This window comes from Muntiacus reevesi, chromosome 3 (assembly GCF_963930625.1).
Source record: "Muntiacus reevesi chromosome 3, mMunRee1.1, whole genome shotgun sequence".
NCBI classification, from domain to species: Eukaryota; Metazoa; Chordata; class Mammalia; order Artiodactyla; family Cervidae; genus Muntiacus; species Muntiacus reevesi.
Window position 1 is genome coordinate 53,769,775 of NC_089251.1, and position 13,392 is coordinate 53,783,166.

Consider the following 13,392-nt stretch of genomic DNA (forward strand, 5'->3'; position numbering starts at 1 on the left):
TTTAATTTCTAAATAAAGACTAGGGAAAATAAAATACTCTTCAGTAAATAAACCAAATGAAAATTGTGTTTCTATATTATGGACCAATTAAACAAGATGGCTAGAGGAAGAGGTAGAACACAGAAGAAAAATACTCATAGGAGAAGTCTAGTGATGGACAGTTGGGGAAAGACCCAAAGCAGAAGGGGCTAGATGGAACTTCACAAACATAAAGGCTAAAAGACAAAGTAATTCTGGAAACAACTCATCATGTTTGGACAAAAGGCACCATTTATTACTGTCATCTGAGACTAAAATTTTAGCACTTTAAAACAACTTCCTTGCTTTCATTTGTTAAATTTCAAGGTTGATTCTGGAAATCCTGCAGTGTTACGAAGGTTTGTATGTGATAGGATGGCTTATGTTCTGAAAGTGAGCTTTAGGTCTTTGCAGGTGAAGTTTAGTAATTAATTTCAAAGCCACTCACCTCCAAAGGCCTCCTAATTGCCTTAATCTTGTGCCTCTGATGGTTTCTGTGTGTTTCATGTTCTATTAGTTGGGAGTTAGAATTTTAAATTATCCTGCCTTATTAGCCAAAGTTCTAGTGATCATTACATTACAATAATGAGAACCTGAGGAGAAAAGAAGTCCTTTTGGAATAAATGTTTCTACTGCCTGGTTCTCAGAATAATGCATCCACTAAAAAGTGCTGTGGTGTGCTGTACCCTGCGGTCTCATACCATGTACCTGTCTATATCTCACATGGAAATTAAAAGTCTTACAGAATTACCTACTGCTGCAAGGCCATGGGCTTAAGTGTCACTAAATTTCTGTCACCAGCTCTGTAGCTGCTATTGCTAGGCCCTCAGAGGAGAGCCCCACAGACTAGCCAGAGAAAGTCATTTTCCAGCCTGCCATGGAAGCCAACCATTTTGTGTAACATTCAACCCCAGCAGCCTCTTTCATCACTAGATGGCCGTGTTGGTCTGCGGAGTGGCTTACAGCAGCACTCTGTGCGCCCTGCAGGAATTTCAGTGCTAATTCTTGTTCAGTCGCTCAGTCGTGTCCAAGTCTTTGCCACCTTGTGAACTGCAGCATGCCAGGCTTCCCTGTCCTTCACTATATCCCTGAGTTTGCACAGATTCATGTCCCTTGAGTTGATGATGTCAGCCAACCATCTCATCCTCTGTTGGCCCCTTCTCCTCATGCCCTCAATCTTTCTCAGCATCAGGTCTTTTCCAGTGAGTCGGTTCTTCACATCAGGGTGGCCAAAGTAGTGGAGTTTCAGCTTCAGCATCAGTCCTTTCAATGAATAGTCAGGGTTGATTTCCTTTATAGTTGACTGGTTTGATCTCCATGCAGTTCAAGGGATTCTCAAGAGTCTTCTCCAGCACCACAATTCGAAAGCATCAATTCTTCAGGACTCATGTATAATACACAATTTATTCATATGCTATTTATATGGTAAAAAAGTATATATGTCTGAATATTTTATTTGCTTCATCTGTCTCACACTAATAATTGTGTTATTTTCTATCACTGCTATGTGTTTTTCTGCCTTTTCTTCTGCCTCCAATAGTGATGGTGGTTCTGGGGGCTTTTTTGGAGGTGGGGCTTCGCTGGGTCTTTGTTGTGGCACTCGGACTTTCTCTAGTTGCAGCACTCAGGCTTAGTTGCCCTTTGGCATGTGAGATTTTAGTTCTCCAACCAGGGATTAAACCCACATCCCCCGAATAGGAAGGCAGATTCTTCACACTGGACCACCACGGAAGTCCCAGCAGTGATAGTTTGATGTATTTTTATGCTATTGTCTGACACATACTGATTTATTTTATTGTATTTTTATTATTGAGTTTGTATTGTACTTAATATAACTTGACCTATTTTGTCCCATTTAATTATGTTTGCTTTGAATTCTAATATAGCCAATGTTACTCTTATCACTTCTTATCACTTAGGGTTGTTTTTTTTTTTTGCTCACATTTGATTGATATATCTCTATGCATCCTTTAATTTGTAACTTCTCTGTCATTTGTTTTAATGTTTTGTAATTTTGTACAAAAAATGTACAAATTACAAAATTTGTAATTTTGTAAAAATGTAATGTTTTGTAAGTGGTTTGAATTCATTTTCTGATCCAATTTTGAATTCAGTATTTCCTAATTAGGTTGGGTAGAGGGGGATTAATATATTTACATTTGCTGTAATATAAAAAATTGATAGTAAACATAGAAATTTCTTCCTTACCAAATATACTTATTTAATGAGTTTCCCCAATGGCTCAGTGGGTCAAGAATCCACCTGCAACGCAGAAGACACAGGAGATGTGGATTCGATTCCTGGGTCAGCAAGATCCTCTGGGATAGAAAATGGCAACCCAGTCCAGTATTCTTGCCTGGAGAATCTCATGGACTGAGGAACCTGGCGGGCTATAGTCCCAAGGGTCACAAAGAGTCAGACACAACTGAGCAACTAAGTACACACATTTATTTAATATCACGGTCATAGCAACTGTAATTAAAGCATGTTTTAAAATTGTGTTTCCAGGGTCTTTTGAGACTTATATTAACCCACCTGATCGGGATGCCTATTCTATAGTGAAGGAGAGTGATCAACTCATAACAATGGAAAGGGGGCCCTCAAGCTATAATTTTTGGCATCCAGAACTAAGTTCTTTCCATAAGTTAATCCTTATTAAATGCTGTAAAGAAGAAAAGGTAGGATATTTTTCATTAAAGAACTGTGTTATAATTATTTCTGATAAAGCTCACCAGCCAGTTATGATTCATGGACTGATTAGATTTGTTTAGAAAGTAACAATGGCCAAATCTGGGAAGTGGTTTGTGACTTTGTGTTGTTAATAAGAAACGGAAACTTTGTGTTATTAGTAAAGCACAATATTTTATGTAGGAAATTATGAGAGAAAAGGCTGGAGAGTCATCCGGGGACCCAGAGGAACTTCCTTAATGTTGCCATGGGGAACTTGTGCTTCCTGCCAGGGAGGTCAGGGCTCTGTTGGATGGTGTTAGCAGGGGACTAGTGGGCCTTTCAGAACTTGGCAGCAGTGAGAACGAGGCATTTGAACAGAAAAAACATAGTCACCAAGACCATTTTGAAGATGATTGACATATTTATGTAAGAAATTATGGCAGCTTGCATAAAATAGAACGAAATAGCACCATTTGCAGCAACATGGATAGACCTAGAGACTATCATATTAAGTGAAGTTAAGTCAGACAGAGAAAGAGAAATATCCTATAATATCACTTATATGTGAAATCTAATAAAAAAGTGATACAATGAGGCTATACTGTTGGATTTTCTACCATCTCTTTAGGAAAACAGAAAGGCTGTGGGGTTGGCCTGAACAACTGATAATTGCAGTAGATGAATGGAAGATAGAAGGTCATTGAGACTGTTGGTAAAAGCAGTTCTATAAAGGGAAGAGCTTCAAGAAAAAGCTTATAGACTGGAAGAAGAGGGAAAACCTTGAAAGTTTCTTTGGAAGCAAATGTAGTTGAACTAGGAATCTAGCACAGTAAGAAGGACAAGAGAGGTTGTGATCAAAGTTGAGCTTAAAACTTCTAATGAGAAGTTCCAAGTGGTGACTATGTCCTGAGGGTGGCCATAGGTATGGGTGACTGAGAAAGTGATGAGATGATGTGCACTAGAGTTTGAGGTCAAGGCACTGTGCAGTTAGGATATGGGAGGTCCTTCTGGACCCTGAACCTGGGTTGTGTCACCCCAGATGATGACCAGACAGTGCCTGAGCCACAGTTGATAAATCACTGGAACAGATAAATGGAGAGGAAGCCATAAGCTAGGTGGCAAGTCTTCAGTGGATATGGGACAGTGGCTACCAGGTTGGATACTGACAAAGATGAAAGGATGATTAAACAGCAGTAGTCCCAAAGAAGGAGTTTTAAAGATTGAGACATAGGCTAGAAAATTATAGACTATGGGAACTTTTTGTTGTTTTTGTTTCAGGTTCTGTGTCTCTGTGTATGAGCTAAGGTTCTTAAGGTTATAACCATAGAGAACAAATTTAATAAGTTCAAGACTAAAAAGGACATATTAAAATAAAAGGATACTGGGGTAGCTCTTTAAATTTGAGGAAAAGCCAGTTAATCACACTTCAGGAGGAGCAGCTCACTGGGCAACTCACTGAACATAACTCTGTAGTATTGCCGTTGATAGCACTCAACTCTCAATGAAATTGTTCCTCTAGTTTCAAATTCTCAAGAGAGAGATTCTGATTGGTCCAGCTCAACTTAAGTTTTGTTCCTGGTCCAATCAGCTACAGATAGCAAAATTGCATCATGCAGTAGAAATATGACTACACAAGAGTTCTAGGGAAGAAAACAGATGCTGGTGGGCTACATCCATGCAAGATTCCACCTGCCATGGGGCCTTGTCTCATAGCCAATATTCTCATTTCTCTGGTCCAAAGAAGATCAGACTCAGGAAAGACCTAAGACTCACCTTCTATCATTTAAAGACCAGTACCTGTCCCTCAGCTTCTGTCCATAAAACATTTAACAAATACCTTGGTGAGCAATTGTTGTATTCCAAGCACTGAGGATACAATTGTGAAAGAGCAAAAAATCTTTTTTCTTATGAAAAAGAAAAACTACTCCCAAAGGCTTGTATTCTAGTGAGAGAGAGAAGGGACAGAAAGAATAAAATACTTTCTGCTTGCAAAAAGTTATTGTAAGGACATGAAATGGAAGTTTCAATAAAAGTAGTAGAGTGGAAACTAGAGTAGGAAGCCAAGAAGGACCTCTTTGAAGAGGTGATAGTCTCAAGTTCTCATATAAATCGTTTCCTGTGTCATACCATCATCCTGTGGGGGCAGACTGGAGAGTGTCGGGGGAGCAGCAGGGAGACCTGGAACAGTGCCCTTGGGTGGGGAAGCCTAGCAGAGACTCGAGAGCAGACCAGTTGGGAGAAGGAAGAGGGTTCCAGAGAAGGGCCAGGAATAGCTCAGAGCCAGGTCCTTCAAGCTGTGGTTAGGGTGATTGCTCATGGGAACAAAAAAGAAATAAATAGAATGAGAAATGGAGTCGAGGCTTGCACCAGAAGTGGGTGGAGTCACTCCCCTCAGGCACCACCTAGGCTTGGAGAGGGGAGGAGCAAAGGGGCTTGGTAGAAAACTATTTCCTACCCCTCCCAGTCATGAAATCCAGGTCAGCCTGAGGACAAGGATTTTTTTGTTTGTTTATTTTTAATTAATTTTTTATTGGAGTATGGTTGATTTACAATGTTGAGAGGTTTTTTTTGTTTTTTGGTTTTTTTTTATTGCCTCTTGGACCCTTTGAAGAATATGATGAAATTTGCAAGCCTTCTTAGAAAATACACAAATGCTCTTCCACGTATGATTATCTAATTCTAGTTAAGAATCTCAATCTTGGGAAATGAAGTGTGTTCTCTCTCACACACACACACATTTATTTTTTACATTTTTTATTTTTACCTTCTACCCTCTGCATCCATTTTCCCCTCTCTGGCACACACCAGTGTATGCTCTATATCCAGAAGTTTTTGTTGTTGTTCCTATTTTTTTAATTTATTTTTAATTGGAGGGTAGTTGTTATATAGTGTTGTGTTGGCTTCTGCCACGCAGCAACACAACTCGGGCCTAAGTATACATATGTCTCCCCTGCAGAAATTCCCTTCTACCCCCTACCCCATCCCACTCCTCTAGGTTGTCACAGAACACAATGTTGAGCACTCTGTGATATATAGCAATCTCCCATTAGCTATCCATTTTACACATGGCAGTGTATATGATCCAATGCTACTTCCTCAATTCATCCAACCCTCTCCTTCCCCCTCGTTGTCCACAAGTCTGTTTTCTATGTCTGCATCTCTATCCCTCCCCTGCAAATAGGTTCATCAGTACCATCTTTCTAGGTTCCATATATATGTGTTAATATGCGATATTTGTTTTTCCTTTTCTGACTTATTTCATGCTGTGTAACAGGCTCTAGGTTCATCCAACTCACTAGAACTAACTCAAATGCATTCCTTTTTATGGCTGAGTAATATTCTGTGTATATATATATATATACCACTACTTCTTTATCCATTCATCTGTTGATAGATATCTAGGTTGCTTGCATGTCCTGGCTATTGTAAATAGTGCTGCAGTGAACATTGTGGTGCATTTATCTTTTTGAACGATGGTGTTCTCAGGGTGCATGCCCAGTGCTGGGATTCTTGGGTCATGTGGTAGTTCTGGTCCTAGTTTTTTAAGGAATCTCCATACTGTTCTTAGTGGCTGTATCAATTTACATCCCCACCAACAGTGCAACAAGGTTCGCTTTTCTCCGCATCCTCTCCAGCACTTATTTTTTTGTAGATTTTTTGTTGGTGGCCATTCTGACCCGCGTAAGGTGATACCTCATTGTGGTTTTGATTTGCACTTCTCTAATAATGAGTGATATTGAGCATCTTGTCATATGTTTATTGACCATTTGTATGTCTTCTTTGGAAAAATGCCTGTTCAGGTCTTTCAACCACTTTTTGATTGGGTTGCTTGTTTTCTGATATTGAGGTGCATGAGCTGCTTGTATATTTTGGAAATTACTCTTTTGTCAATTGTTTCACTTGCAATTATTTTCTCCCATTCTGAGGACTGTCTTTTCATTTTTTTTATAGTTTCCTTTGCAGTGCAAAAGCTTTTAGGTTTAATTAGGTCCCAATTGTTTATTTTTGTTTTTATTTCCATTATTGCAGGAGTTGGGTCAAAAAAGATATTGCTGTGATTTATGTCAGAATATTTTGCCTTGTTGTTGCTATTTTTAAGGTTCCACGTATGAAAGATAATTTGTTTGTTTTCTTCTGTCTGACTTATTCCACTTAGTCTAGTGCCCTCAAGGTCCATTCACTTTGTTGCAAATGGCAAGAGTTCATTCTTTTTTATGAGTGAATAATATTCCTATGTGTGTGTGTATCACATTTTCTTTATTTATTTATCCATTGAAAGACACAGGTTGTTTTCATGTCCCGGCTATTGTAAATAGTGCTGCAGTGAACATGGGGGTGCATGTATTTTTCTCAAGTTACTGCTTTCATTTTCTTAAGAGAAATACCCAGAATTGTGAGTGCTGGATCATATGGTAGTTCTGGTTTTAACTTTTCGCAAAATATAAATACTGTTTTTCATAGTGGAGACATCAATTTACATTCCTAGCAATGATGCCTCAGTTCAGTTCAGTTCAGTTTGGGTTCCCTTTTCTCCAGATCCTCACCAACATTTATTCCTTGTCTCTTTAATAATAGTCACTTTAACAGGTATGAAATGATATCTCATTGTGATTTTGATTTACATTTCTCTGATGATTAATGATGCTAAGTAGACAGATATATGTCTTTTCTGGAAAAGTGCCTATTCAGATCTTCTATTTTTTAATTGGATTGTTTGGGATCTTTTTGCTATTGAGTTGCATGAATTTCTTATATATTTTTGGATTTTAACACCTTATTAGATGTATGGCTTGAAGATACCTTCTCCCATTCCATAGGTTGTCTTCTTATTTTGTTGATTGGTTCTTTTGCTGCACAGGAGCTTTTTCATTTTGTATAGTCCCACTTGCTTATTTTTGCTTTTGTTATTTGTGCTTTTGGTGTCATATGCAAAATCTCATTGCCAAAAGCTACATCAAGGAGCCTTTCCCCTGTTTTCTTCTAGGAGTTTTATGGTTTGGGGTCTTATATTTAAATTTTTAATTCATTTTGAGTTTATTTTTATGAGTGGTATAAGCAGGAATGTAAATTGGTATAGCCATTAGAGGAAACAGAATGGGAAAGCATAGTCACTTCAATAAACTGTGTTGGGTAAATTGGATATTCAGATGCATAAAAATGAAAATGAACCCATATCTTGGGTCAAACTCATGTTGTTCGAGGGTTGACTCTAAGATCATATCATCTGCAAATAAGGACATTTTTGATTCTTCCTTTCTGATCTGGCTGCCTTACTTCTTTGTCTTGCCTGATGGCTCTGGTTAGAGCTTCTGATACCATGTTGAAATGGATATAGTCTTTCACTGTTTTTTCTTTCAACTTTCAGGTGGTTTTTGCTCTTACAGACTTTGTAATAGAAAATCTTGGGAAAGCCTTTATAGAGACACCACCTGTGGACCTGCCCACTCTGTATCAAGACATGTCATACAACACTCCCCTGGTATTTATCTTAAGCACAGGCTCAGATCCCATGGGTGCATTTCAGAGGTTTGCCCGGGAAAGTGGATATTCAGAAAGGTAAGGTCACATTGTGCAGTTTTAATCATTCATATGAACATCGCCTAGTTAAAATTTGCCTTTTTTTTTCCTTTCCTCTGTGGAATGTGGATTCCTAATTCAGGTATCCCTAACTAAATAAGTTAAAATACTTTAATAGTTAGCTATGCATGTGATTAAAGTGGTAGTAAATTCATAAAAAGAGATGTAAACTTCATTTGAGCAAAGGGGAGATTGTTTAAACATTGAAGCATAATTAATGAAATAATAATTAAAACATTTGCTATTTAAGACATTATTTTACTGTAACTGTAAAAGGACTGTAGTTTACGCCTTATGCTCAAATGTACAAAAAAATCCCATAGCTCTTTAGGTTGTATTATTAATCTCTTCTTTCTCCTGAGCCTCTATTCTGCGGAGTAAGAAAGGGAGGGGGAAGTTTAAACTTATGAATTTACAATATTATATTTTTTCAGACTTAAATCTCTCCAGAGTAAGCTGTTTTGACTCCTTTCTCATGAAAACTCAGTCTTCCTGACTCCTTCTTTCCCCAGTCCTCCCCAAGATGGTGTTCTGATGGGTAGGAAAGTACACAAGACCATGGGATAGCAGGGGAGAGTAGGGGTCTCATATCTAGGAGGTAATCTCCAGCTCCAACAGGCCCTTGCATGGAGATTACATGACAATGAATTCCATCTGTTCTTTGAAGTTCAAAGAGTCGGACACAACTGAGCAACTAAACAACAACAATCTTTATTAGTCAAGCTTCTCTAGAGAAACAGATATATGTGGATATATATATACACATACACGTATAATACAAATTATATATATTATGTAAATAACATATATATATTACCCTATTGTTGTTGTTGTTCAGTTGCTCCATCATGTCCAACTCTTTGCGACCCCATGAACTGCAGCATGCCAGGCTTCTGTGTCCTTCATTATCTCCTGGAGTTTGCTCAGACTCATATCTATTCAGTCAATGATGTCATCCAATCATTTCATCCTCTGCTATCCCCTTCTCCTTCTTCCCTCAATCTTTCCCAGCATCAGGGTCTTTTCCAATGAGTCAGCTCTTTGCATAGGGTGTCCAAATATTGGAGCTTCAGCTTCAGCATCAGTCCTTCCAGTGAATATTCAGAGTTGATTTCCTTTAGGGTTGGCTGGTTTGCTCTCCTTGCAGTCCAAGGGGCTCTCAAGAATCTTCTCCAGCACCACAGTTCAAAAGCATCAATTCTTTGGCACTCAGCCTTCTTTATGGTCCAACTCTCACACCTGTACATTATTACTGGAAAAACCATGGCCTTGACTATATTATGCTATATATGTGTGTATATATATTATACATAAAATGAGATATTGGCTTACATGATTATGGAGGCTAATCTCCAAAATCTGCAGTCAACAAGAAAGAAACACAGGAAAGTCAAGGCGTAATTCTAGTCCGAGTCCAGAGCTCTGAAAACCAGAAGTAATAATGATACAAGTCCCAATCTGAAAGCCAGCAGACTCAAGACCCAAGAAAAGCAGCGTTCTCATTTGAGTCCAAAGGCAAAGAAATAAAATGACCCAGCTCAGTCAGGCTGAAGGAGTTCCCTCTTCCTCAAGTCTTCTGCTCAAGTCTTCTCTTGATTGGGTGGGCCCCATCTACATTAAGGAGGAAAATCTGCTTTACTCAGTCTGCTAACTCAAATATTAATCTCACCCAGAAACATCCCCACAGACGCATTCAGAATGATGTTTGACTTAATGTCTGGGCACTGTGTGACCCAGTCCAACCTCACTAGTTATTAGGAAACAATAAGTTAAAACCATTAAGAAGATACTTCACACTCATCAAATTAGCAAAGCCATACCAAAGACAGGGAGCTATAGAAATATTCATATTGCAAGTGGGAGTGAAAAATTAGTTAAAACCATTTTGAACAGAAATTAGCAGTATATCAGAGTTGCAGAGAGTATTCCCCATGCCCCAACAATTCACTACTGAATTTGCATGTTCAAAGTCAGTCACTGGGCAAAGAGCCATATTCAGGAACATTTGTAGAAACATGTTTATAATAGCAACAACAAAGAAAAACCTGGAAACAACCAAAATGTCCATCTTAAAAAACTATATAAATTGTGGCATATTCATAAAATTGAATATAATAACTATAGTCATGAACATAAATAAATTAGGACTATGTTTATTAATACGGATGGGTCACACAAACTAATATCGGGCAAAGTAAATTAGGATGCACAAAAATTATACAATATTGGAGAAGTTTGATAAATAATATAAAATTATTAAACAGATATATATTATATACTGCTTATGAATTCACATTTTTGCAATAATCATATAAATAAAAATATAAAAGTTATACCAAGTCCAGGAAAGCAGTGACATTGTAGAAGGTAAAGTTTAGGTAAGAAAAAAAGTGAACAGGGAGGGACATAATGCAAGCTCAGATCATATGGATAATGTTTTACTTCTGAAGCTGGGTATGGATACATAAATACTTATATTAACTTTATAACTTTTGTTATAAAGGTGACATAACCTTTTGTTATAAAGGTGTTAAAAAGGTGTTATAAAGGTAAAATACTTGGCTGATGAAATTAATAAGCCTTAATCTTTATACTCAACAAATAAAACAAATGCAAGATCTTCAAATACGTATGCAGCATTTTCTAAGAGATAGGTATTTCAAAAAGAATAAAACTTATTCCCTGACCACAATAAGTCTTGTAAATCTTAAAAGTTAATTTTTTTAATACTTGGAAAGCAAAAAAATGTTCTACTGAACAGCTTGTTTGTTAAAGGGAAATCATACTGGAAATTTTCCAATAAATGGACAATGACAAAAACAATATAACCTGTCAAAAACCAGGAGGGTTTAGTAATAAGACACTTAATGTAAATGTATATATATGTAATGACTTCTGGTTCCAGAAATGTCAGACTAAGAACTCAGGCTGATATTTGGCCTTGGAGTATGGAATGAAGCAGGGCAAAGGCTAATAGAGTTTTGCCAAGAGAACGCACTGGTCATAGCAAACACCCTCTTCCAACAACACAAAAGAAGACTCCACACATGGACATCACCAGATGGTCAACACCGAAATCAGAGTGATTATATTCTTTGCAGTCAAAGATGGAGAAGCTCTATACAGTCTGCAAAAACAAGACCAGGAGCTGACTGTGGCTCAGATCATGAACTCCTTATTGCCAAATTCAGACTTAAACTGAAGAAAGTAGGAAAAACCACTAGACCATTCAGGTATGACCTAAATCAAATCCCTTATGACTATACACTGGAAGTGAGAAATAGATTTAAGGGACTAGATCTGATAGACAGAGAGCCTGATGAACTATGGACAGAGGTTCGTGACATTGTACAAGAGACAGGGATCAAGACCATCCCCATGTAAAAGAAATGTAAAAAGGCAAAATGGTTGTCTGGGAAGGCCTTACAAATAGCTGTGAAAAGAAGAGAAGTGAAAAGCAAAGGAGATGGATGCAGAGTTCCAAAGAATAGTCAGGACAGATAAGAAAGCCTTCCTCAGCAATCAATGCAAAGAAATAGAGGAAAACAACAGAATGGGAAAGATTAGAGATCTCTTCAAGAAAATTAGAGATATCAAGGCAACATTTCAGGCAAAGATGGGTCCGATAAAGGACTGAAATGGTATGGAGCTAACAGAAGCAGAAGTTATTAAGAAGAGGTGGCAAGAATACACAGAAGAACTGTACAAAAAAGATCTTCACGACCCAGATAATCATGATGGTGTGTTCACTCACCTAGAGCCAGACATCCTAGAATGTGAAGTCAAGTGGGCCTTAGAAAGCATCACTACAAACAAAGCTAGTGGATGTGATGAAATTCCAGTTGAGCTATTTCAAATCCTAAAAGATGATGCTGTGAAAGTGCTGCACTCAACATGCCAGCAAATTTGGAAAACTCAGCAGTAGCCACATGAAAAGGTCAGTTTTCATTCCAATCCCTAAGAAAGGCAATCCAAAAGAATGCTCAATCTACCACACAATTGCACTCATCTCACACGCTAGTAAAGTAATGCTCAAAATTCTCCAAGCCAGGCTTCAACAATACGTGAACCGTGAACTTCCAGATGTTCAAGCTGGTTTTAGAAAAGGCAGAGGAACCAGAGATCAAATTGCCAACATGCGCTGGATCCTTGAAAAAGCAAGAGAGTTCCAGAAAAACATCTATTTCTGCTTTATTGACTATGCCAAAGCCATCGACAGTGTGGATCACAATAAACTGTGGAAAATTCTGAAAGAGATGGGAATATCAGACCACCTAACCTGCCTCTTGAGAAACCTGTATACAGGTCAGGAAGCAACAGTTAGAACTGGACATGGAACAACAGACTGGTTTCAAATAAGGAAAGGAGTACGTCAAGGCTGTATATTGTCACCCTGCTTATTTAACTTATATGCAGAGCACGTCATGAGAAATGCTGGGCTGGAAGAAGCACAAGTTGGAATCAAGATTGCCGGGAGAAATATCAATAACCTCAGATATGCAGATAACACCACCCTTATAGCAGAAAGTGAAGATGAACTATAGAGCCTCTTGATGAAAGTGAAAGAGGAGAGTGAAAAAGTTGGCTTAAAGCTCTAAGATCAGAAAACTAAGATCATGGCATCTGGTCCCATCACTTCATGGGAAATAGATGGGGAGACAGTGGAAACAGTGTCAGACTTTTTTGGGGGGTGGGCTCCAAAATCACTGTAGATGGTGACTGCAGTCAGGAAATTAAAAGAAGCTTACTCCTTGGAAGGAAAGTTATGACCAACCTAGATAGCATATTAAAAAGCAGAGACATTACTTTGCCAACAAAGGTCCGTCTGGTGAAGGCTATGGTTTTTCCAGTGGTCAAGTATGGATGTGAGAGTTGGACTGTGAGGAAAGCTGAGTGCCGAAAAATTGATGCTTTTGAACTCTGATGTTGGAGAAGACTCTTGAGAATCCCTTGGGCTTCAAGGAGATCCAACCAGTCCATCTTAAAGGAGATCAGTCCTGGGTGTTCATTGGAAGGACTGATGCTGAAGCTGAAACTCCAGTACTTTGGCCACCTGATGCGAAGAGTTGACTCATTGGAAAAGACCCTGATGCTGGGAGGGATTGGGGGCAGGAGGAGAAGGGGACG

General features: G+C 38.4%; 1 protein-coding gene across 1 annotated transcript in view; it reads left to right on the forward strand.

Moving 5' to 3' along the window:
- DNAH6 (dynein axonemal heavy chain 6) overlaps positions 1-13,392 on the forward strand; it is a 266,242-nt gene that overhangs the window by 203,701 nt on the left and 49,149 nt on the right. The window contains exons 63-64 of the mRNA XM_065927280.1: positions 2,527-2,696; positions 8,054-8,244. Coding sequence (XP_065783352.1) covers positions 2,527-2,696; positions 8,054-8,244 — 361 coding nt within the window. The remainder of the gene's footprint in view (positions 1-2,526; positions 2,697-8,053; positions 8,245-13,392) is intronic.